This window comes from Myotis myotis, unplaced genomic scaffold (genome assembly GCF_014108235.1).
Source record: "Myotis myotis isolate mMyoMyo1 unplaced genomic scaffold, mMyoMyo1.p scaffold_m19_p_12, whole genome shotgun sequence".
Lineage (NCBI taxonomy): Eukaryota > Metazoa > Chordata > Mammalia > Chiroptera > Vespertilionidae > Myotis > Myotis myotis.
In genome coordinates, this window is record NW_023416316.1 from 51,291 (window position 1) to 75,849 (window position 24,559).

The window sequence follows — 24,559 nt, forward strand, 5'->3', positions numbered from 1 at the left end:
TGCGACAGGGCGCTCCCCGCGTGCACCTTTCCTGCCTGCGCCTCCCCCTCAGCTCCCACTGAGCATCTCCCCTTCACTGAGCCCCACGCCAGGCCCTGCCGGGGGTCTCCGTGGGGTTCACTGGGACGGTGCGATCCAGGCCCAGAAGAGGCTTCTCATCTTCCCATCACACGTCTCCCCCCTTCTGTCCTCCACACCTGCCCCCGATCACTCAAGGAGGCGCCTGCCCAGAGCCTGGGCCCAGACGAAGGCGGCCCCACTTTGGACACTGTCCCAGCCCCCGTGCCAGCACGTGTCAGGCACAGATGCGCAGGTGTGACTGGCTGATCTTGCCGGGAGCTGCCCAGCACCCTACCGCCCAGGAGACCCATGAAAGAACCTGGCCAGCTTAGGGACCCGCCCCCCGGACCTCAGTCAGGACACACCTGGCCCATACACCCACCTGGCACACACTCACCCACCCGGAGGACCTCAAACCACCTCCTCCCCCATCCGGCAGCCCCCAGGCGAGTGGGGAGCCCCCAGGTGAGGGGGGAACCCCCAGGTGAGGGGGAAACCCCCAGGTGAGTGGGGAGCCCCCAGGTGAGTGGGAAACCCCCAGGTGAGTGGGAACCCCCAGGTGAGTGGGAAACCCCAGGTGAGTGGGAACCCCCAGGTGAGGGGGAGGGGGGTCCCTGGCGCCTCCGAGTGGTACTTACAGGCGCTCCTTTCTCCCCGGCTGGCCCTGGGGGTCCCTGGGGCCCAGGTCTCCCTGGAATTCCGATGGGCCCGGCGGCTCCAGCTGGACCTCTCTCCCCTGGAGATCCCTGGGGCGGGCAAGAAAGAGGTTCGTTTCCAGGCTCCCCAAATGCACCGACTCCCTCCAGCACTGAGATCCACCCCCCGCCCTCGCTCCAGAGCCCTCAGTGGCTCCCTAGTGCCTTCGCAGACTCTTTGGTCCTGCGTTTGCGGCTCTGCTTTCTGCCCCCCCACCCGGTAACGGCCTCTCTCCCACAATTCCAAGCACATGCCTGCCCCCCGCACCCCAGTGACTGAGAACGTCCCCTTTAAGAGCCTCCTGGAATGACCATCCGTTGAACAGGCAGCAGGTGAACGTACCTTGACCCCCGGCTCTGGGGTCAGCCTCCCACCTGTGCGGGCTCAGCCCTGCCTCGGCGGCCCCGGGCGTGCGGACAGCCCACCCCTGAGCCCAGCTTAGAGGCCGCGGGCTCCGTCCCCTCCCTCCCGCGGCTCCCGGCCCCTCCCAGCTGCCACGCAGCCACGCAGCCACTCGGCCTCCCTCTCAACTGCCGGTCCCCACTGGGCCTTCGCCAGCCGCTGCCACTCAGGACAAGCTCCCGTCCACCTCCCCCCAGGCCTCCCTCCGCCACGGCCTTCGAGGACCCACGGCGGGCCCCGTCTTCCCTGCTGGGTGGGCTCTTTCTGAGCCAGAGGACGGGAAAGGCTGTGGGGCCAACACTCACCGCGGGGCCTGGCGGGCCTGGGGGGCCCTCGCTGCCTTTCAGTCCAAGTGCTCCCTGCCAAGCAACGAGGTCGGGGTCAAGGGCGCGGCGGGGAGAGGCGCCCGGGCTGGGCAGTGTCCACTCCAGCCCCCGCCGGCCCCTTACTCACCACTGGACCGGGGAGCCCTCGGTCCCCGGGGAAGCCGCGCAATCCGGGGGGGCCGTCCTTCCCGGGGAGGCCGGCGGGGCCTGGGTCCCCCTGAAATGAGAGCCACAGGTGGTGAGCAGAGCCGGGGCCGGGGCCATGGGAGCTGCGGGAGGGGGCACTTCCGGGCGCTGGGCTTTAAAGGAACCGGAGTCCTGACTGGACTCGCTGGTTGGCAGCTCCGCGCCCTGGAGCGTGGCCCAAGCTGGCACCTGGGGGCCCACGGTCAGGCCGCCGTGTGTGGTTCCGGGGACGGGGGCTGGGCAGAGCGGTTCCGCCCGTGTCCGCCTTCCTGTGGATTTGGGGTCCTCAGAAGAGGCAGCCACAGCCAAGGGCTGGGGCATCGCCCCAAAGGCAGGCGGCGCCGAAGGCTCTTGCTTCAAGCCCCAAACCACATTCTGCCAAGAGGCCCCTGAGCCTGAGCCTTCGTGCGGGTGCATTAAAGTTGCGATCTCTTCCAGAACTTTCTCTGGGGCCCAACATGGGAGCGCTGGGGCCTCCGAACCGGCTTGCCCTTAACCTCCTTTCCAAACTCGGGGCGGCCTCCGCGGATGGGGACCGACACCTGCACCTGCCTGTTCCATGTGCAGACACATCTACTTAGAGGCCATGCACACGCACATCTGCTCTTCAAGTATGTGTGTATTCAGGTGTACATACGCACACACACACACATACGTACATACACACACACATACATACACATACGGGTGTGTAATTTTTCAGTATTTCTTCACTGGCTGTACTTTATTATTAAGTCTGTTCCCTTGCACGTGGCCATATAAAAGGTTGGAGAGCTCACATTTCCTGTGTCACTCACAGGAAAACTGAGAAGGGAAGGCCGGCTCATTTTTATGCTAATCCACAGGAATTCCGCCCACCCGCCCACCCCAGGCTGGGGCAGGGCAGGGGCCTCCCGGGGACAGAGGGACGCAGAGCCAGGGCGGCTGGGAGGGAAGACAAAGAGGCACCCTTCTTTGTTGTCATTGTCTATTCTTTTGTCCCTAACGGTGGGGGATTGTTTAAAGGGTCGCTTTCCAGAAAACATAGAACACTGCCCAGGCAGAAGGGCAAGGACGGTTTGATCCCCAGACCCTTTAGGTCCAGCGCTGCGGTGGGTCAGCCCATCCCCTTTCTAATCGAGCAGCAGGGGCTACGCTCATGGTCAGGGCGGGGGCTGGCATGGGGAGCGCCTGTCCGAGAAATGACGCGTCCATCAGCGAAGAGCAGCAGCAAACAGACCACATACAGCAATGATCCCGGGGGAAAGTCCGGGCTGGCGAGGAGGTCTGAGCGACTCACCTTCGTCCCTTCTTTCCCAGCAAGGCCCGGGAGGCCCTGCTCACCTGGGGGGCCCGGGGGCCCCGGGTGGCCACGCTCGCCCATCGGGCCAGTCTCTCCGGTGGGACCCTGTGGGAAGATCAGCATCAGCCACAGCTTTCAAGGGACGCCCAAGGGAGCCACCTTCTGTTCCTCAATCTAAGGACAGGCCTGGCTGCGGAGGCCGAGGGCCCACGGCACGCCCACACCCTCGCCCTCATGTGGCTTTGCAAGTCTCCCCTTCTGGTCAGAACCCAGGGAGGAGAAGCCCAGAGGCGCCACGCCCTGGTCCTGTTTCCCGGGTGTCGCAGGGAGACAGGGCAGCGAGGGCGGCCACATCTGCCACGGGAGCGGCTCAGGCCCACGCTCCTGCAGCCCGTGGCTGTGGCGGGTCAGTGTCTCACTTCCTGTCCATTAGGTGTGAACGTCCCAGGACACAGGGTGACGAGGGTGACAGCCCTGCCCCGTGCTCTGAGCCACCGGTCCTGCCGGGCCCCTCCTCTCAGGACGGAAAGCATCAGAACGCGGGACCGGGGCCGGGAGCAGGCGGCCGTAGACGCCACAGCGAAGCCGCGGGCACAGCTGGTCCCGCCCGGTCTGGCCCCAGTTGCCCATGGGCCTCGGACAGGGCCTTCGTGCTGCTCGCCTGGCTCACGGTGACCGTCCCCAGACCCGCCCCTCTGTCCGCCATCTGGCTGCCTGCACGAAGCATGTGTCTGATGCTCACCAGCTTCGCCGGACGTCAGCGTGTCAACTAGCAGGACCTACCCCTTCAGCTTCCTGGGGAGCTGGCACCTAAGCCGTGGGTCGCCCTCTCAGATGCGTGTGTGTGTGTGCGTGTCTGTCTGTCTGTCTATTTGCGTGCGTGCAGGTGACACGGGAACGACGCTGCATCTCACCTGAGGGCCGACCACGCCTGGGGGTCCTGGGGGGCCGGTCTTGCCTTGGAAACCCTGTGAAGAGAGAGTTGCACGCTGAGACGGCCGCAGCGGCCCATACCCTGCCCCCCCCCCCCCCGCCCCGGCCGCCTGCGCGTTCCCACGGGGGCTTGTCCCCCACCCGGTCCTATCCCCACGTGTCCCCACTTCATTCGAGGGGACCTGTTTCTCTTGTTCCGCCTTTGCATGGGTTCACGAAGGCAATGGAGCCAGACCCAGCAGTTCCACTGGCTGCTCCCATCGCCACGCTTTTGTGGCGAGAAATGGATTTTAAAACCATTCATCTTCTCTGGCCAGCGAGGCCCCGTGGGTGAGCGTGGACCATGCACCAGGAGGCTGTGGTTCGATTCCCCGTCAGGGCACAGGCCTGGATTGCAGGCTCTATCCCCAGGGCAGGGAGTGCAGGAGGCAGCCGATCCATGATTCTCCCTCATCATTTATGTTTCTATTTCTCTCTCTCTCTCCCTTCCTCTGAGATCCATAAAAATATATTTTTAAAAAACTGTTCATCTTTATAACGTCACTAGGTGTGTCATTTGCTGAGCAGGTCTGATGCCGTTTCCAGCGTCCGGAGCTGGACTGGGCGCACCGCTGGGCTGCGCCTCGTTACCGACTCCGCGGAGACCGTCCTGCTCCTGTCGCGAGCGCCTCTGGTGCGGGACGGGGACGGGGACGGGGGTTACAGCCGCCTCCCGCACGTCCTTAACCCAGGAGCGCTCACAGCTGCTTTCCTAACGCAGTGTTTGTGTGTCAGCAGCTCGAGTCCCCAGGAACCCCGTGTCTGCTCTGTACACTGGCACTTACGCAACGACCCGCATTAACGCCTCGGGGCTCCCTGCGAGGAGGGCCTGTGGACAGGCACTGGCGATGCCACGCCCAGCCACGCTCAGCCACGCCCGGCCCAGCCACGCTCAGCCACGCTCAGCACGGCCGGCCCAGCCACGCTCAGCCACACTCAGCCATGGCCGTCCCAGCGCCCCCGCATTTCTGAGGGGCTCCGCTTAGGCCCAGCCGGGCTGCAGGCAAGGGCGGCAATGGCCATTTTAAAGTCGTTTCCTCTGCAGGCGGCGCTTACAGGGTCCGAACCAGGGGAGCTGACAATTCTGGGGCTCCCTGCTCAGGGGCCAGGAGGGCAGGGGCCTTGCGGGGGGGTAGGCAAGAAAGGCCCCGGCTTGGTCCTAGGTCGGGACCACCCGTGGCTGCGGAGGATGGAATTTGTCCCTCACCGAGAAAGGGTCAGGGCTCACACTCTGGGAGGAGAAGTGACCGTGGCTGCTTCTGGTTTATTTTTATTTTTTTAATCGTCACCCGAGGATATTTTTCCATTGATTTTTAGGGAGTGGAAGGGAGAGGAAAGACAGAGAGAAACATCGATGCAAGAGACACATTGATGGGTGGCCTCCTGCAGGCGCCCTGACCAGGGCCCGGGCCGGGGAGGAGCCTGCGACCGAGGTGCATGCCCTTGACCAGAATCGAACCCGGGACCCTTTGGTCTGCAGGCCGACGCTCTAGTCACTGAGCCACACTGGCCAGGGCTGCTTCCGTTTTTAGGGGAAGAACAAAGCCGCGCCCAGGAGGCCTCGGGCTCCCCGCGGAGGCGGCCCGTCCGGGTGGGTCTGAGCGAGTGCCCTGCGCCTACGGGCGGCCGCGCGGCAGAGGCAGCAGCAGCAGGAAGCGCCTGGGAACTCGCCCCGCACAGAGGCAGCGGCCCCCCTGCCAGCCTCTCTCCAGAGCAGCCCAGGGGGAGACGCTCCCGCCTCGCGAGCCCCGTCTGGCTCCGCGGAGCGGCCGCAGAAAAAACGCACAGCTCAGACGCAACGTTTTCATTTTCCCATAAACCACAGAGCAAAGCAATCTCCATTCATCAGCCGCCTCGCCGCGCCGAGCAGGGAAGGTGCGATTAAGTAAGGCTCCATCACACGCACAGAGGCAGAGGGATTTCTTTAAAGCCGGCACCGAGGAACGGATTAAACACGGCATCAAAGCCGCCCTCCGCGGAGGAGGCCGCCCGCGTGCTGGGCCCTGCAGAGGCCTGACCCGCGGGAGGGGCTGCGGAGAGAGATGAGCGCTGCCCCCCCAGCCCCCCCACTGACTGCCCCCCGCTCCCAGTGCGGCCACACGGAGCCCACCGGCCCTGTGAGTCCTGAACTGGCTGAGCCCGGAGCCTCAAGGGCACTGGTGTGCTCAAGGTCACGGTGTTCCCACTCACTGCAGGGACACGTCTAACGTGGACACAGCGTGAAGCTGGACTGAATCCCAAGTGGCTCAGAGGCAGGACATTCCCCACTTTTCTTACAACTGGAAATGTCAGGTCCTTCGCCCTCCAGATGGCCAAGCCCGCAACGGGCATCGCGAAAGGCAGGGCCAGGTCGGAGGGCTGCCCTGATGGCCAAGCCCGCAATGGGCATCGCGAAAGGCAGGGCCAGGTCGGAGGGCTGCCCTGATGGCCAAGCCTGCAACGGGCATCGCGAAAGACAGGGCCAGGTCGGAGGGCTGCCCTGATGGCCAAGCCCGCAATGGGCATCGCGAAAGGCAGGGCCAGGTCGGAGGGCTGCCCTGATGGCCAAGCCGCTGGTCAGCACCATGCAGGTGAAGGGCCCTCCAGGCCCCCCTGTGGCCAGCCCCGCGGCCGGAGGACCTGGCTGGACAGCCAGCGTTGGTGCCAGGCCCACGGCCCTTCTCCTGGATTCTTGCTGGTTTGTTTGTTTTGGTAATCCGCACCTGAGGGTATTTTCCCCATTGATTTTTAGAGCGAGTGGAAGGGAGGGAGGGAGGGGGAGAGAGAGAAACATCGAGGTGAGAGACACATGGATGAGTTGCCTCCCGCAGGTGGATGGAACCTGCAATCCAGGTACGTGCCCTTGACTGGGAATCGAACCCTCAACCCTTCGGTGCATGGGCCGACGCTCTAACCACTGAACCACCTACCAGGACCTTCTCTTTGGGTTTTAGAGCGGGAAATAACCGAGCAGCAGCCGGCCATGGGGAGCCCCCCTGCGTCCAGCGAGAGAGGCAGTTCGAGGCGCTGCACCCACAGTTCTTTGTGGGGGAAGAGGGGTGGCCGCACAGGCTCAGCGTGCCCGTGGCATTTTGTTTAGATCCTGATGGTTTTACATGTGACCTTTGACCCGGCACGGTCGCCTGCCTTCTGCACAGAGACATCACGTGTGGCTGGCCTGCGCGGGCTCTCCCCAGACAGGCCTCACCCCAGGTCAGAGGACGGACCTCGGGGGCCACCCCCAGGCTGACACCCTCCCCCAAGCGGGCAGGCGGGGGGAGAGGCCGGCCTGCCCGTGCCCCCGTGGCGATACTCACGGTCTCGCCTCTCTGGCCAGGGTGTCCTGGGAGCCCGTCCTTGCCGGGAGGGCCCTGGGGAGAAGCAGAGGGGACGGCGCTCAGCTCGGAGGAGCCGCAGCAAACGGCCGCTTCCTTCCCGAGGTGGCCCCGCCGGGCAGGGTGACCGGGTGCGTGACCGGGTGCCGCGCAGGAGCCTGGCACCGGCCTCGTCTCCTCGAACCCGTGCAGCCGCCTGAGGTCACAGTGCTGCCACCCTCACCTCCCAGCGGGGGAAACTGAGGCAGGGAGCGGTCAGCAGCTCCCTGAGGTCCAGCCCGTGGAAGGTGCGGGTGCACGAGGCCACAGGCCCATCAGGGTCAGAGGTCAGCTCCTTCCTAACCACAGCCCCACAGGGCGCCCGTCAGGCAACCCCCCGTCCCCCTCCCACTAGATGGGTCTTCCTTCCTGCGTGGAACTGCCCCCCCGCCGCCCACAGTGTCCCACAGTCCCAGCCACGGGCCTGGGAAGGGGGCCTCGGCTGGAGATAGGAGGGGCTTTGCTCTGTCCTCGAGTCAGGACGAGGGCAGCCGGGGCGGGGGCGGGGGCGGGCCTGGCCGATGGCTGGTGTCCCGGCAGAAACAGATCTGACGACACGGCGACAGGAGAAGCCCGTGGGGGTGAGGGCGAGATGGAGGGCAGCCTGTAAGCCCAGCTGCCAGCAGCACCAGGGCCCGGGGCAGGGTGAGGGGTGGGGCCCCCGGAGCCTCCCAGGAGCGAGCCTGTGCGCCCCCAGATGGCACTTGGGGCGCCGGAGGGTGGGGAGCTCCTGGCTGTGTGTAAGCGACCGGGGCTGTGCTACTTTGTGACGTGGCCCCAGGACCCTGACAGAACCCGGCTGGGAGAGTCCACGGCCCCCACGCGGTTCCCCCAGCGCAGGAGGGTCAGGTGGACGCAGCCACAGACGCTCCACCTGCAGCCCGCCCCAGGGGCTCCTCGCCCGCTGACCCACCGCCATGTGGAGGCCATGTTGGGCCCCAGAAAACCCCGTGTTACTTACCGGGGGGCCCTTGGGTCCAGGAAACCCCGTGGGTCCTTGGGGCCCGTTTGGTCCCTGGGGACAGAGAAGGGCCAGTGTGAGGTCAGGCGGCCTCTCACAAGCAGGCGGGGGGTTCCCGAGGCCTCGGGGTTCCACTCCGCACACAGGCCCCATCCTGCAACCCCCCCACGGCCCCGTCAGCTCTAGGCCCCCTCACCAGGGCCGACATGGAGGTCTGTCGGGGGCCCAGGGGGCCGGTCGCAGGGCAAGACCCCTCGGGCAGCACGGGGCTGAGGACCAGGTTCCCAGTGGCCCAGCCACCCCACCCCCCAGACCAGGCCAAGCGGACGGTGGCCGTCCTCAGAGAGGACCCGGCTCCGGGCCCTGCTGCTCTTTCTCCCGGCCCGGCTGCCCCTCTCCCCGCCTGGACGTCAGCAGTCCCTCTCCCCGGCCCACCCGAGGTCTATAGGAAAGGGTGGGTGCTCACCCGTTCACCCGGGGGGCCGGCCGGGCCATCGCCTCCAGAATTGCCCTAAAGGGAGCAAGGACAGCGCATGGGTGTTTATAACTGTCTGATGGGAGCCTCTGCCACGGCCAGGGTCACAGCCCTGCCCCGTCACCTGCTCCCATGCCCTGTCACCTGCCCCCGTGCCCTGTCACCTGCCCCCGTGTCCTGTCACCTGGCCCCATGCCTGCTGTCAGCCCCCCACTCTCAGTACAGAGCAGAGCGTGGGGCTCTGGCCCACGCCCCCAAAGGCCACCTGTCCTCTACACTCAGCTGACAATGAGCTGCTGTCACGGCTATGACACTCCCAGGGGACAGCCTCCTGCTGTGGGACAGAGGCTGAGCCCAACCAAGAAGACAGGACCTGGGTCTATTGCAGGACCACCCCACCCCCACCCCCATCCCCACCCCACCCCCTCCCTCACCCACGTGCAGGGCCATGGCGACAGCTGCTCTGTGACGGCAGCAGAGCTCCCAGGTGGGCACGGGGACCAGCAAGGCACCCAGAGCTCATCCCAGACGGTGGCACCGCAGCCTCTGAGGGCAGTGGGTCAGCGCAGGGTGGGCCAGGGCTGGACCACGGCCGAGCGGGGCCAGTGCCTTGGCGGGAATGCTCTTTGGGGCCACATCCAGGACCGGACCCAGGGGCCGTGCGGCGAGGTCACTCCACACCCACCCTTGGCGCTGTCCCCGCCCCTGGCTCCTCTCTGGAGGGTGGGCGCGGCTCAGGCTCTCGCCCGGCGCCAGCGAGTACTTTAGATTTCCAGCGAAGGCCTCTCTGCGGCTTCCACCCCCCCACCCAAGAAAACAGGCCCCCCCAGCAGAAGGGGGCGCAGCACCGTCCGGTCCCAAGCTGAGTGGGTCGTGGCCTCCAGCACTGGCCACTCGCCCGCCTGGCCCGGCCACAGCCTGCGATACAATCTGACCCAACTTGTCTAAAGGCTGTGGGGGGACCAGCTCCTTCTTAAATGCCCCCAAAACGTCCTTCTTTGTCTTGTTTTGCAGGAAAAGGGCCCCGAGGACCCCCAGGCACTCCCTGTGGCAGGGCGGCCGCCACGGGAGCCGGAACGTACCTTGGGGCCCGGCTTCCCCGTGATGCCCCGCGGGCCCCTCTCACCCCGTGGACCCTGCACAGAAGGGAGAGGAGAGAGTCAGCTCAACCCCTGGCTCCAAGCCCGCCTCCCCCCCGCCCCCCACATGCACCCTCAGCCCAAAGGGGGGTGGTTACCGTCGGGCCTCGCTGCCCCCGTGGTCCCGGCTTCCCTGGGGTGCCCTGCAAGAGAAGGGGGGGCGGCTCAGTCGTGGCCATCACCGCCTGGGCAGCGGCCTCTCCTATCAGGAGCCTCGTCTTTGTTTCTTAAATAGATTTTTATTGATGTCAGAGAGGAAGGGAGAGGGAGAGAGAGAAACATCAGTGATGAGAGAGCATCATGGACCGGCTGCCTCCTGCACGCCCCCCACTGGGGATGGAGCCCGCCACCCGGGCCTGTGCCCTGACTGGGAATCAAACTCTGAGCTCCTGGTTCACAGGTCGAGGCCCAACCATTGAGCCCCACCAGCCGGGCCCCTTGTCTGTGTTTTAATTAGAGACTCGCAGGGAGTTGAGCCCGGAGCTGCGCTCCCCCCGCATGAGGCTGCTGAGGTCGGAGGGATGCTCACCCGTTACCTGGTTTCTCTCCTCCAGGCATCTGCCCCTCCGCCTCCCCCGCCCCCTCCCCTCGTCTCCCTCTCACCAGGGCGGGCCCTCATCACCGCACAGGAGACAGCCAGCCCCTCACACCATGTGTCTGCCACGGGGAGGGTACGAGCCATTACATTCTCTACAGGCTCCGACCAGCCCCACGCGTTTCACACATAAGCCCTGCGTCTCCCTCGCGGAACTGGGCTCCCGGGGCTAATTTGCATTTTCTAAACCTCAGGAGACAGAGGCGCTGGGTGTTTATTTCTTTTCTTTCCAGAAGCAACGAGGTAAACTCTGGTAAAGGCAGCTTCCCCGAGGCACGTGGAGCCACGGACGGACAGGCCCCCGTCCCTCCACCACTTCCGAGGCAAACTCCGGAATCGGGTTCCGGTTTCTGGCCACCTGTCCGGGAAGGAGCCGTGTGCTCAGTCGTCCCGGACAGTAAACCCACTAGGTCTCTGCGCAGCAGAGGCAGCCGCCTGGGGCCATGCGGTCCTTACCCGGCCGCCCTTCTCTCCGTTGGCGCCCGGAAAGCCAGGAAATCCGATAGAGCCCTGAAAGAGAGGGGGTGGAGCATGAGGCCGGGCCAAACACAAACTCTGTGTGCAAGCCAGCGAGGGACGCTGTCCCGGTCCCCAGCCTCCGACACACACTCCTCCACCCACCGCCCATCCACTCACCCACCCACCCACCATTCACCCACCATCCATCATCCATTCATTCATCCACCATCCATCCATCCATTCATTCATCCACCATCCATCCATTCATTCATCCATCCATCATCCATCCACCCATCTACCCATCCACCCATCTACCCATCCATCCATCATCCATCCATCAATCCATCATCCATCCATCCATCACCCACCCACCCACCCGCCATCTACCCATCCATCCATCATCCATCCATCCATCCATCCATCATCCATCCACCCATCTACCCATCCATCCATCATCCATCCATCAATCCATCATCCATCCATCCATCATCCACTCACCCACCCACCATCTACCATCCACCCACCATCCATCATCCATTAATCCATCCATCCATCCATCATCCATTAATCCATCCATCCATCCATCCATCATCCATTCACTCATCTACCCATCCATCAATCCACCATCCATCCATCCACCCACCCACGCACCCACCATCTACCCACCATCCATCCATCCACCCGCCATCCATCATGCATTAATCCATCCATCCAACCATCCATCACCCACCCACCCACCCACCATCTACCCACCATCCATCCAGCCGCCCGCCATCCACTTCATGAGCATTTCCTAAGCATCTCAAACTCCAAATCTAAAAACCACAACTGAGTCCTGTGTTTCCCCTTCCTCCCTCCCTCCACACCCTCCTCTCTCGTGGCCATGTCTTCAAAGAGCTGGTGTTTTGGGAGAAAAGGGAACACCTACAACTAAGATTAACCGGCGACAGCGTGTGAATCTCACACTTGGGACACCGCTCACTGCACCTGTTGTCACGCTCTGCTGTCTTCCGGAATGCCGCTAAATACAGCGCGGCTGCGAGTCAGAAATGAGCGCAAATCGGCACCACCGGGAGCCCTAGATATAGATCTGTCACCGCAGCACTCCACAGGGTGCAGGGGACAGCTCAGGCTCACACGGTGCAGGGGACAGCTCAGGCTCACACGGTGCACGGGGACAGCTCAGAGCTCACACGGTGCACGGGGACAGCGGGGAGAGCCCACACGGTGCACGGGGACAGCTCAGGCTCACACGGTGCAGGGGGACAGAGGGGAGAGCCACACTGTGCGCGGGGACGGAGGGGAGAGCCACACTGTGCGCGGGGACAGCTCAGAGCCCACACGGTGCACGGGGACAGCTCAGGCTCACACGGTGCACGGGGACAGCTCAGAGCCCACACGGTGCAGGGGGACAGCTCAGAGCTCACACGGTGCAGGGGGACAGCTCAGAGCTCACACGGTGCACGGGGACAGCTCAGGCTCACACGGTGCACGGGGACAGCTCAGAGCTCACACGGTGCACGGGGACAGCTCAGGCCCACACGGTGCACGGGGACAGCTCAGGCCCACACTGTGCGCGGGGACAGAGGGGAGAGGCCCACACTGTGCGCGGGGACGGAGGGGAGAGCCCCACGGGTGCGCGGGGACAGAGGGGAGAGCCCCACGGGTGCGCGGGGACAGAGATGAGCCTAAGAACCTGACTCAGCAGGCACCTGAACCCCTGCCCTGGGCACTGTCTATGGCACGTCGCCCGCCCACGGGGCGCCTCCTGTCTTCAGGGGTCTCTGCTCTCGGAGTGGCTTAGAGCCCTGAGCTGACCCTGTGCCCATTGCCAGACCTGGTACTTCCCACGGGCCTGAGCGCAGCTGACACAGCGACACGGGCCCTCTGCATTGTCACGCAGGCAAAGGTGACCATGCCGAGGGCGGGAGGGCCGGGGGAGGCCCGGTCGTATGTTACCTTTGGCCCTTGTCTTCCTGGGTAGCCAGGCAGCCCCGGGACTCCAAGCTTTCCCTGCAGAGACAAGAGGCGCTGTGTTACGGGGCCGCATGGCGTGTCTCCATCTGAAGGACACGGTTTCAAGGGGGCCCCTGACCGGCCTGGGATCGACCACACCCCCTCCCGCCCTGATTTGAAAGCAGAGGCCCCGGCCCGGCCGCGTGGCTCAGGGGTTGAGCATCGACCTCTGAACCAGGAGGTCACGGTTTGATTCCCGGTCAGGGCACAGGCCGGGTTGCAGGCTCCATCCCTAGTGGGGGGCGTGCAGGAGGCAGCCGACCCATGATTCTCCCTCATCATGGATGTTTCTCTCTCTCCCTCTCCCTTCCTCTCTAAAATCAATAAAATATATTTAAACATAAAATATAATAAAAAATAAAAGCGAAGGCCCTGGGAGAGGGGACCGAGCCCTCATGAAGCAGAAGAGGCCGGAATCAAAGAACCTTCATCCACGTGACCAGTTCCAGCCTTGGGCAGACGGAGGGAGTGTGGGCTGCGCACGGGCCATTCCCGTGGGGCCATTCCCGTGGGGCCATTCCCGTGGGGGCACTTATGGGGGGCATTCCTGGGGGGACATTTTGGGGGGGCTGAGTGGGGAGATGGGAGCCAAGGGCAGGTGTAGGGCTCTGCACATGGAGAGACCAGCGGGGCTGTAGCTGAGACGGGAGCCCGGAGGCCCTGGGGGGTGGGGGGGCCCCCCGGGACTGGAAGGTGCTCCGAGGACACACTCAGGTGAAAGGGGCGGTTCCGTCCATAAATGTGAGGGTGGGAGGCGGCAAGAGCGTCAGGTGAAGCCAATGGACGGAGCCCGTGTCAGGAACCACAGTGCCCACGTGCGGGGGGCTCAGCCTGACCCCGACCCAGCCCACGCCCGCAGCCATCGGAACGGCCGTCCGTCCGCAGGAAGTGCCGCGCGCCCTGTGCCACGTACCTTCTCCCCGGAGGGTCCCAGGGGACCGGGGTCTCCGTTCGGACCGCCGCGCCCCTTGGGGCCTTCGGGGCCGTCCTCCCCTCGAGGGCCGGGGGGGCCGATCTCCCCCTGCAGGTCAGAAAGAGAAGGTGAGGGGCTCCGCCGTGTGCACCCCCCACACAGGACGCCCACCAGGCTCGGCCCACGGGCTCCTGAAGCCGACAAAGCCGCCTCGTGTGGCCGACGAGGCCGGGGCTCCGCTCCCTCCGCACGGAGCTGGAGGCTGCTGCTTTGGCTGCACCCCCACTTCCAGCAGCAAAACCCGTGGAGCCAAGTGAACTGCTCTACAGCCCGGCGGACTGGTCCCCACTGAGCACCGGGCAGGGGCAGGGGCAGGGCCGAGGGCCGGTGAGCACACGGTGACCCCAGTCACCAGGCGGCCACACGGGGACAGTGGAGAGCTGCAGGGAGGCGGAGCACCAGGCCTCGGGCTCGGCGGGGGGGGGGGGGGGGGGGGTGCCCTGCCTGTGACCAGAGATCATCAGAGGCGTCCCCCGTCCCCTCTGCTCTGAGACGCTGCCCTGTGCGCCCCACACCCCGCCCCCCCAGACTCCCCACAGGCCGGCGCCGCCCCTCCCGCCGGTACTCACCCGGTCCCCCTTAATGCCCATGTCTCCTTTGAACCCCGGGAAGCCATCTTCTCCCTGGACGACGAGAGAGGGGACTGGGTCTCCCACAGGAACCCACTCCCCGAGGGCTGCCCCACGCCACACCCGCCACGTCCCCCGCCCACAACCCCCGCCCGAGCCTCTGGGCCCTGGCACCGCGCTGGGCACGCTGGAGGGAGGGTTCGAGGTTCGTCCTGTCCCCTGTGACGTGTGTCTGCCCCGTGACATGTGTCCGTCCTGTGACGTGTGTGCGTCCCGTGACGTGTGTGTCCGTCCCCTGTGACGTGTGTGCATCCCCTGTGACATGTGTATGTCCCCTGTGACATGTGTCCGTCCCCTGTGACGTGTGTGCGTCCCCTGTGACGTGTGTCCGTCCCGTGATGTGTGTCCGTCCCGTGACATGTGTGTCCGTCCCGTGACGTGTGCATCCCCTGTGACATGTGTCCGTCCCCTGTGACATGTGTGTGTCCGTCCCCTGTGACGTGTGTCCATGCTTTGCATTCACAGGCACGGAGCTCGAGGGCCAGGCTGTAATCTGCAAGCTGGCCCGCTGGCGGGAGCGGCCCCTGCCCGGCCTGTGTGCCCGTCTCTCAGGTGAGCGCATGCCCACTGCAGGTGCCCGGTGACAACAGTGGTAAACATCTGAGGCGGGAGCAGGAGGGAAGTGCTCCCGAGAGGAAGGGTGGCTCTGCCGGCGCCTCCTCTCTGAAAGGATGGGCATCAGCCAAGGGCCCGGGGAGGCGGGTCCTGCCCGCGGGGCTGGCCGAGGACCAGCAGGGGCTGAGGTCCCAGGACGCAGGCCGCCCTGCACGGGGAGCGGCCCGCTTTGCGGATTCGCGAACACCAGCGGGTGCTGGCGACCTGACACGAGGGGGCCGGGCTGTGGACCGGACAGGGCCGCCCGGGGAGGAGGGACACTCACCTTCTCGCCCTTTGTGCCCTTCAGACCACGGATGCCGTCCGCCCCCTGCACAGACACAGGGAGAGTGAGCGCTCACACCTCGGAGCCCTCGCCGGTCCTGGGTCCGAGCCCCACACCACGGCCAGCTGAGCGCTCAGCGTGGATGCGTGAGCCCAGCCGCCTCCCCTCAGACAGTCTGTCCTGCGTCGCCGTCGGAGCAGGAAGAGCAGGCCAGGAGGCCGGCACCTCCCGGGGCCCTCGGCTGCCAGCGGCCCTCGTGCGGCAAGAACTCCCAGCCGACTGAGCGGTTCTGGGCTTTTCCCCGAGGCAGGGGCTGAGACCAGATGGAGAGACTGAGGGATGGGCTCAGACAGACAGACGGGAGCTGGCCCGGCCTCCGCCTGGAGCCCCATCACCCCACGGCGCCCTGAGCCCGTCAGCCCTGCGATGAGGAGCCCGGGGCAGAGGAGACTCCATCCCGCCATCCGTATCGTCACAAACGCACCGGGACTGTCCCGGCTCCAGAGCTGCCCTTCCCAGCTCCGCGGCTCACTCCCTGCCCCGCTCAGGCCCAGGACGGGCCCCAGGCCCCCACGCAGACGGGGGGACCGGGCTGCTCCAGTGTGGGCAGCAGGGAGGGAAACGCTGGAGGAATTCCCGAAAACCGACACGGGTGCCCGCAGTCCCAGCCCCGACCCCGGACGACCCGCAGTGCGAGAGCCTCACCTTGACTCCTCGGGGGCCAGGGTAGCCGATGGGGCCCTGGGGGCCAGGGGGACCCTGTAACCAAGGGAGAGACCATTAGCTCCACCTCGGGGGCGGGGCCTGGTGATGTCCCGCCCACTCGGGGGTCCTCCCACCAGCAAATCCCAGCTCACTATGAGCTGAGCTGTCATCCAGGTCAGACCCCGGGAGGGGCCACAAGAAGACACAGCCAGTGCCCACGGCCTCGCGCCCAGCCCACGGCAGAGGCAGGACACAGGTAGTGCCCTTCGTGACTGAGAACGCCACGGCCTGGCGCCCTGCGGGTCACGCCCCCGGGACTCGGGCTGGGCCGGGGAAGTGGTGGGAATCGGAAGGGCCGAGCTGTCATTACAGAAATGCGCACCCGCCACAAATAGTAGCGGGAGTCCCGGGTACTCAGGACACCCCGAAACGCCAACGGCTTTAACCCCCCGACTTGGGCCCTGAACACAGTCGATGGGCAGGAGGAGCCTCGGCCCAGAGCCTGCACGTCCCCAGTCTCTGCCTGTCGAGGTCGGCTGCACCCGCACCCCCACGTGTAGAAACCGAGGGGGTGGGACGGGGGACCCAGCTCCCAGGGGAGTGTCCCCAGGACAGGAGAGGGCACAGCTGCCCCGCCTCCCTTCTGAGCGGGTGGGCTGGCCCGGGGCAGGGCAGGGCTGGTCGGCAGGGGGCGCTGAGGCCGGGGTGCGGCTGCACCCACCTGAGTTCCTTTCTCTCCGGGGGGGCCCTCTTTGCCAGGGTGCCCCTGTGGGAAAGAGAAGCCGCATGAGTCGGTGCCCACGGGATGCTCCTCCCCTCCCCTCCCCTGCGGCGGGCGGTCCTGCCGTGTGAGAGTCAGAGCTGGTCCTGCCAGTGCCGCCCACTCCCTTCCCCCCCACACACACACACGCACACATGCGTACACACACACACACACACACACACACACACGGAGCTGAGGTCAGGACCACAGCCCCGAGCACGCGTGGTCACTCCCAGCGGCGTGGCCCAGGCCAGTCCCTCAGCCGCTGACCTCGGCTGCTGCTTCTGCGAAACGGGAACACGGCCAGGCCCCAGCGATGGCCGGAGTCCACCGTGGAGGGGACCCCACCCCCTAACCCGCAGCTGGGCTCCAGGCCCACAGAGGCCCCGACGGCCGGCATCCAGCTGCCATCTAAGGCAGGTGGGTGGGGACAGCGGCCACCAGGGCATTTGCTCCAGGTCACCCACCTCCCAGGCCCTCGGGGAGCAAGCGAGCCCTCCGCCTGGGCAGCCCTCCGCTCCAGGGAGACAATCACTACCCGCCGGGAGACCGAGCGTGGATTCGCCCTCGGGACGGCGCCTGACAGCGAATGTCCGCCCTGAGCAAGTTCCCGCCATGGCTGGAATGGAGCCCACCCCTTTCTGTTTTTGGTTAATCCTCACCCGAGGGTATTTCCCACTGATTTTTAGAGAGAGTGGGAGGGAGAGAGAAAGACAGAGAGAGGAACTTCGATGTGAGAGACACATCGATTGGTCGCCTCCCACAGGAGCCCGACCAGGGCCGGGGATCGAGCCTACAACGGAGGCCTGTGCCCCTGACCAGAGTCGAACCCGGGACCCTTCAGTCCACTGGCCGACGCTCTACCCACTGAGCCGCACCGGCGAGGGCCCGGCTTCTTTGCAGACATTTGAAGCTGTGTTTGCAGAATGAGAGTGACTCTTGGCGGAAGGACTATGAAACATGTTCGGACAGAAGAGGGTCGGGAGGAACACAGGCGAGGGGCTGTTTCCGAGAGGGAAGCCCAGGCCGCGGCCCCTCCCTGCTGTCTGCCTGCCCCCCGGGTTCTCGAACGAACCCCACTTCTATAACGGGAACTAATGAAGCTGAAATTACTTGCACTAGATGTTTTTCTGATTAAAAAAGCGACATATGCTCATCGTACACAATTAGGCAAACGCAAAAGCAAATTAAAATCCTCTGCGCGCCCCTCCCAGCACCGGGGCTCGCCGCGGGACACGCCCTCCAGCCACCTCGCTCCGCAGCCGCCTGCGAGGTGGGCATCTCGGGCGTGACACGCACTCATTTAGCATCGCACGCGGCTGTCCTCCGGTCCCGAGTCGGGGACCCGTGGTCACCGGCCCCGTGACGTCCCCGAGGGGCGGCTCGGCCACACGTGTCCCCCGCGAGCTGCTGACACGCCTCCAACTCCTGGAAGGAAGGCTTCTTCGTCCGGCTCCCCGCCCCCCCCAAGCCAAAGCCAAAGCCAAAGCCAAAGCCAAACAACTCGGGGCAGAGCAGCAGGAGCCTCGCCCGAGGCCGCACACCGGCCGCTCTGAAGGGCCTGTTTCCATCCTCCTTCCCGCCGAGCCCGCGTGAGCACGCTGTGCGGCCGGCGGAGCTCCCCTGTGTCTTCGGCCCCGGCACCCTCGGGGCTGAGCCAGCACAGCGCCATGCGGGCCAGCGCCCACCCTCAGTGCTCGGTGGACCCTCGGTGGGCGGCCTGGAGGGCATCGTGCTCAGTGAGTAAGTCAGACAGGGAAGGGCAAGTGCCACCTGAAGGACAGAGGAAACCCACACACAAAACACAGACAGACACAGAGCACAGCCTGGTGGCTGCCAGAGGGGAGGGGTTTGAGGGTCAGGGGCCAGGGGCCAGGTGGTTGGGGGCCCGGGGGCCGGGGGGCAGGTGGCTGGGGGGCTGGGAAGCCGGGGGGCCGGGGGGGGGTACAGGGATTGGCAGTAAAGATGGGCAGTTACAGGACAGGCCGGTGCCAAGCACAGCACAGGGAAGGCAGTCGGCAATATCGTCCTAACTGCACGGTGGCGGGTGGGGCTGGAAGGGTCCGTGAAGCGTACGATGGGCTAACCACTGTGCTACACTGAAACCAGCACAGAACAATCCTGGACGTCAGCTGTAACTGATGTCCTGGCTGGTCTGGCTCAGTGGATAGAGCGTAGGCCTGTGGACTGCAGGGTCCTGGGTTCGATTCCCGGTCACGGCACATGCCCAGGTTGCGGGCTGGATCTCCAGTAGGGGGCGTGCGGGAGGCGCTGATCCACGATTCTCTCTCCTCATGGATGTCTCTCTCTCTCCCTCCCTCTCCCTTCCTCTCTGAAATCAATAAACATTTAAAAGAAGAAAGAGAGGCGTGGAGTCCACGAGAGGCCGCCGCCTGGCTCTGGGCAAGGGCTCCTTTAAAGGCCCTGTCTCCCCCCAGACTCCCAAGGGCTGGTGACTCCTGGGGACCCCAGTGCATTGCAAGGAGGGGGTTCCATGGCAGGAAGTGAGGGAAGTGGGGTTTGGGCCCAGTCCCCTCCCAGGCACCTCTCCTTCCTGCAGGGCCACGCGCCTGGCAGTTTCCCTGACACGTGGAAGGACACGCCCCACGGACGCGAACCACGGCAGGAAACAGACAGAACCTACAGCTGGCGGCGATGCCTCCCGGGCCTCAGCGTTTGACGCTCGGCCACGGGGTGGGGTGGCTTCGCTTTGTTGTCATTTCATTTAGTTCCCTAATTCCCACGACACAACGTGCTACTTTGTCACCAGAGGACGCAGCTGGGCGCGGGTGTAAGTTAAGGACGTAAATGGCACGTTGCAAAGCCGTCGTCACTTTCCACCTGAACGCCCAGGAGGCGGCCCTCGGGTCTCGTGAGGACGGCGAGCCTGGCACCTGCGGGCCCCGGTCCCGATGGGACAACCGGCGACCGGCGACCGGCCGGCCCAGCGACCTCCGCCGGGCGCTGCTCAGCTCGCCCGCTAATCATGGACGCAAACGCCCTCGCTCGGTTTTTCACGGCGTCACTAAAGCACCGAAGGCTCCGTGTCCGGAATAATTACACGGCTCATCTTGTTTTCTGAAATGGGCTCTACGCACCCCCAACTGAATATTCCAAAAAGACCCAAAAAACCCACCAGCGACTTACAGAGAGGGTGGCGGGCGCAGGGACACGGCTACCCCCACGCCGGGCCTCATGCGTCACCCCCCCCCCCCCCCGCCCCCACAGCCTGATCTGTCACCGACGCTATTTCTAGGCAGCACCGGTCTGGCTCCACAGCTGCGTGCTTGCACGTTGCCTGCTCCCGCCCACCACCCCTGCTGGGTGCGTGAGCCCTAAAAATACACTCGCGCACGCCTCCCTCCTTTCCAACTCCGGGGACAGGCCCCGCCTGCGCCAGCCCAGCCTCCGGAGGGAAGGCGGCGAGGCTGGGTCCCGACAGCCCGCGCGCCTCCAACAGTAACCACGTTCCCACTCCTGCAGTCACCACCCCTCATGGAGACACGTTCCGGAAAGCGTGTCCCAAGCCCAGTCCTCTGCAGCCATCCGGCTCAAGGTCTCCTGTGGGTCTTCGCCAAAGCAGGTGGGACCGTGAGTGACAGCCACGCACGTGGCCGGCCCGGAGCCTGGGTCCCAGCCAACCCTGGGCAGGGACGGGGCCGTGAGGGGCGCGGCGAGCAGGGTACTCACCGGGGGTCCGTCGGCGCCGGGCATTCCTGGGAGGCCGGGCTTACCCAGGGGGCCCTGGAACAAAGCAGACCCCGTGAGCTGGCGCCGGCTCCCAGCTGCCACCTGCCCTGCACGCCCCACGGGGACTTTCGCCATTTCTGTCAAAGGCCATTTGCTGAAGGATGCACAGAGGCAATCCCCAGCCCGTCGGCTTGGAAGCCTCCAGCACATGGAGCACCGGCGAGGCCGGGTCAGCCTTCGCTGCCCCAGGGCCTTCGGTGTTGCAATGGGAACAAATGCCCAGCCAGGTGGGGGAGGGACCCCAGGTGGAGGCAGGGCCCCAGGTGGAGGCAGGCCCGGCCAGGTTCAAATTAAACGGAGCCCCCATATTACTCTTGTTCCTAAATCTGGTCCCCCTATACAGGGCTAGAGAGTGAATGAATGAATGAATAAATGAGAGAGTGAGAGAGTGAGTGAGTGAATTTATAAATCAGTGAATAAGAAGGACCCACACCTCTGGGCCTGTTGCTCTGAGCTTCCCCCACCCTGGGGAGGACAAAGGCTCGCATCCCGAGCTGGCAATGCCCCGCACGCCTCCCCGGCCTGGACCGCACCCCACAGGCAGGCGAGGGTGCCCTATGCCCAGCCCAGCCCACCTACCTTCTCTCCTGGGGGCCCGATGGCGCCCTGGGGGCCTGGCAGACCCTGGGAAGGGGAAGAGCAGGTGGAAAGGTCAGGAACTGGTGGCTGGGAACCTCCCCTCCTCCCCACGCCTCCCCTCGCCCCCCTCCCCCCTCCCCTCTTCCCCCCTCCCCTCGTCTCTCCTCCGGCACCCGCCCGGGTTCCAGGCCACCTCCAAGCTGCAGCCCCTTCAGGCGGCCAGCAGCACGGGCAGCTCAGTGGGGCTCGGGCCCAGGCACCACATTGAACCCTGTGCCTCCTGCCGCCCCGAAACCCACCCGACTCGCTTACCTGGGCGCCTGGGTTGCCCTGCTGTCCGGGGGGGCCGGGCTCGCCCTGGGGACCCTGCAGGAAATGAAAGCAAAGGCACTGAAGGGGGCTCTGAAGGGTGGGCAGGGGGACTGCATCCCTTCTTTGGGGGGTCTGGGCCTCCCACTCCCGGCCTCCCGGCCTTCCAGTCTGTCTCATCCCCGACGCGAGCACCCAGGAGGCTGCCCACGGGAGAGGCCGGCGGCCCAGACGAGCACCTGCAAGGCTCGCGACCTGGGGCCCGAGCACCCATTTGCTCTGAAACGCAGGCCAGACAGCCGGCAGGGGGCAGGTGAGAGCAACTGACCAGAAAATTCCCACCCTCCCGCCACACGGGGGGCATGAAGAGCGCCCCCAGCCAGCGCCCAGAGACCACACGTGGCGGCGGGGCCCAGGGGTGCCCCTCACGCCCCCACAGTGAGGAGGGACCCCCCACGCCGGCTGACCGGCCCCGGCTGGCGTGAGCTCTCCCGCGGGGCTGCCCACCTGCGCCCGGGCTCGGGCAGGTCTCCTCCACACAGCCCGTCTGGTCTCGGGGTGACATCGCCCTGGCCCGGCTGTGCGCGCCGCCTGGGGACCCCGCGAGGCCGGGTGGCGGGGCCCCGGACACTTACCACGCTTCCCTTGGGGCCCGGCTGGCCGTCCATCCCCGTCACGCCCTAGAGGGGATGGAAGCGGAGACTGAATGTGGGCGAAGGCGCCTCCGCGGGAAAGCCCGCTCCCCACGCTCGGCCCGGCCCGGCCCGCATGTCACAGGACGCACGGCCCTGGGGCAGGGGCAGCCCTGGCCCCAAAGAGACCCTAAGGTCTTGATGGGCGCGGGGTGCGGAGCTCCAGGCCCCGCGGGGAGGGGGGCAGGTCCAGCGTTCGCGGGAAGCAGGTGAGCCCAGGGCAGAGGGGCCGAGGAGGGTGGACAGGACGGGCCGGGCCGCCCTGGGGAAGCCGCCCTGGAACCATGGGCTTCTCCCTCCTTCTAGAACTTCCAGAAGCTGCTGGAAGTGCTGTCCAGCAGGGAGCACGTGGCGTCCAGGTTGGTGTTCATACCAGCGCACGTGTGTGCGCGTGAGGACAGGGCTGTCACGCCGGCTGGCTCCGGGCCGCCACCCGCCACCCACACCTGCCGCCGGGGTCCTTTGGCCACAGGCACCCGACACCGGCTGCCCGCACACTGGCCGCCCGCGCACTGGCCCTGGGCAAGCATGCCCGCGGTCAGTGCGGTGAGCCGGCTGCCTGAATGCCCGAGTGGGCCGCAGGGAGGACGGGGTGGGCACAGACACAGCAGGTGACAGGACTTACAGGAGGTCCCGGGGGGCCCGGAGGACCCTTCGGCCCCAGCAGACCGCGCGGCCCCTGCAAGAGGAGAGAGAGAAGGTGATTCGGACTCGGCCAGGGCTCCGCCTCTGCCCGCCCCCCACCGATCCTCCAGCCCCATATCTGTTTCTGGGTCCCTGCTGAGCCCCTCGCTGTCGCTGCTCGAAGACGGTCCCCGATTCAGCCCCGAGGGAGTCCCTCCTGCAGCTGTGCCCCCCCCCCAGCCCCCCGTGAGGACACAGAATCCCGCCCGGTCAGCCACTTACCGGTTCCCCGGGCAGCCCTCGGGGCCCGACTTCTCCGTCATCACCCTGTGGGGAGCAGGGGCCAGAGATTAGGGAGGCCTGGACGCTAAGGCCTGGACGCTAAGGCCTCGCCTGGGGACGCTTCAGCGCGTCCAGCCAGAATAGGACGCAGCGCCTGCCTCACGCGGCCCCCCCTCCCCAGCTTCCCCCCACGGTCCCGTCTGCCTCGCCCATGCAGTGTCCCTGCCACCGACCAGTGTGCCACACGCACTCCTCCTGCCAGGCTCCGAGAGGGGACGGCAGGGGCGGCGAGGCCCACGGGTACGTACCCTGTCTCCGTCTTCTCCCGGCGGTCCCGGCGGGCCCGAGGGGCCAGGGTCACCCTGGAAGCCAAGCAGAGCCAGGTTAGCCACTGAGGGGGTCGCGCACGCCTGTCCCACGTCCCCGTGGGCTTTCTCTAGTTCTGAGACGGAAACCCCCATCCCCCACGCAGCCCCTCGTGGAGTCGGGGGGCCCTGCGGGAGACGTGGTGAGGCCTGGCCGGCTCCCCCGCAAAGGCTGACACCGGGAACCGGCGTCTTGGGGGCAGCAGGCCGAGCAGCACTGGCTGAGCCACAGCAGCCATCTCTCAGTGTCACCGAGTGTGACGGACGGACCCCACTGACAGTGTGTGCGCATGTGTGTGTGTCTGTGTTCATGTGTGTGCGTGTGCGCATGTACATGTGTGCCTGTGGCTGTGTTCACATGTGTGCGTGCGCATACATACATGTATGTGCATGTGTCTATGTGTGTGCGTGTGCGCACACGTGCCTGCATATCCAGAATGTGCTTCAATATAAAAGAGGCGTCATGCCCTAGCCGGGGTGGCTCAGTGGATAGAGCGCCAGCCTGTGGACTGAAAGGTCCCAGGTTGGATTCTGGTCAAGTTCACACGCCCGGGTTACATACGGCTCAATCCCCACTAGGGGGCAGTGCAGGAGGCAGCCGATCAAAGATTCTCCCTCCTCATCGATGTCTCTCTCTCTCTCTCTCCCTCTCTGAAATCAATAAAGACATATTTAAATAAATGAATGAATGCAAGCGGCGCCATGAGTGAGAAAGGGGAGAAGCCCCCAGGGAGCCGCTCGGGGCGGCGTGCGGAGCCCACGCGGAGGGGAGCAGCCACGCCTCCCGCGCCGAGGCCTGTCCACCAGAAGGTGATTTTCGGGAGGAGCTGCCCCGCCCCCCACCGCCCCCCGGGACTGGGCCGCCGCGTCCCCATCACACGCCGGAGAAGATCCGCTCCTGGCGCCTCCACCCGCAAAGCTTCACGCCACGTTCATCGCCCCCGGGAGGCGCCTGCAGCGGCCACGTTGGAATCGAGGGGACCCAGCCGCACCCCAGCAACCTGAGGCCGGGGGAAGGGCCTCCGGAGACACCGCCTGCCGCACGCAGGCCACCGGGACCTCGGGCTGGGCACGGCCCTCCCCACC

At 65.8% G+C, this 24,559-nt stretch overlaps 1 protein-coding gene across 2 annotated transcripts in view; it reads right to left on the reverse strand.

Annotated features, from left to right (window-relative positions):
* COL5A1 (collagen type V alpha 1 chain) overlaps positions 1–24,559 on the reverse strand; it is a 97,178-nt gene that overhangs the window by 26,029 nt on the left and 46,590 nt on the right. For both annotated transcript variants that reach the window (XM_036329171.1, XM_036329169.1), the window contains exons 19-42: positions 23,417–23,470; positions 23,109–23,153; positions 22,828–22,881; positions 22,146–22,190; positions 21,514–21,567; positions 21,202–21,246; positions 20,563–20,616; positions 16,831–16,875; positions 16,110–16,163; positions 15,405–15,449; positions 14,465–14,518; positions 13,836–13,943; positions 12,866–12,919; positions 10,904–10,957; positions 9,951–9,995; positions 9,796–9,849; positions 8,705–8,749; positions 8,239–8,292; positions 7,221–7,274; positions 3,867–3,920; positions 2,950–3,057; positions 1,612–1,701; positions 1,464–1,517; positions 699–806 (exon numbers count right to left, since the gene is read on the reverse strand). In XM_036329171.1, the coding sequence (XP_036185064.1) occupies positions 699–806; positions 1,464–1,517; positions 1,612–1,701; positions 2,950–3,057; positions 3,867–3,920; positions 7,221–7,274; positions 8,239–8,292; positions 8,705–8,749; positions 9,796–9,849; positions 9,951–9,995; positions 10,904–10,957; positions 12,866–12,919; positions 13,836–13,943; positions 14,465–14,518; positions 15,405–15,449; positions 16,110–16,163; positions 16,831–16,875; positions 20,563–20,616; positions 21,202–21,246; positions 21,514–21,567; positions 22,146–22,190; positions 22,828–22,881; positions 23,109–23,153; positions 23,417–23,470 (1,431 nt within the window). The remainder of the gene's footprint in view (positions 1–698; positions 807–1,463; positions 1,518–1,611; positions 1,702–2,949; positions 3,058–3,866; positions 3,921–7,220; positions 7,275–8,238; positions 8,293–8,704; positions 8,750–9,795; positions 9,850–9,950; positions 9,996–10,903; positions 10,958–12,865; positions 12,920–13,835; positions 13,944–14,464; positions 14,519–15,404; positions 15,450–16,109; positions 16,164–16,830; positions 16,876–20,562; positions 20,617–21,201; positions 21,247–21,513; positions 21,568–22,145; positions 22,191–22,827; positions 22,882–23,108; positions 23,154–23,416; positions 23,471–24,559) is intronic.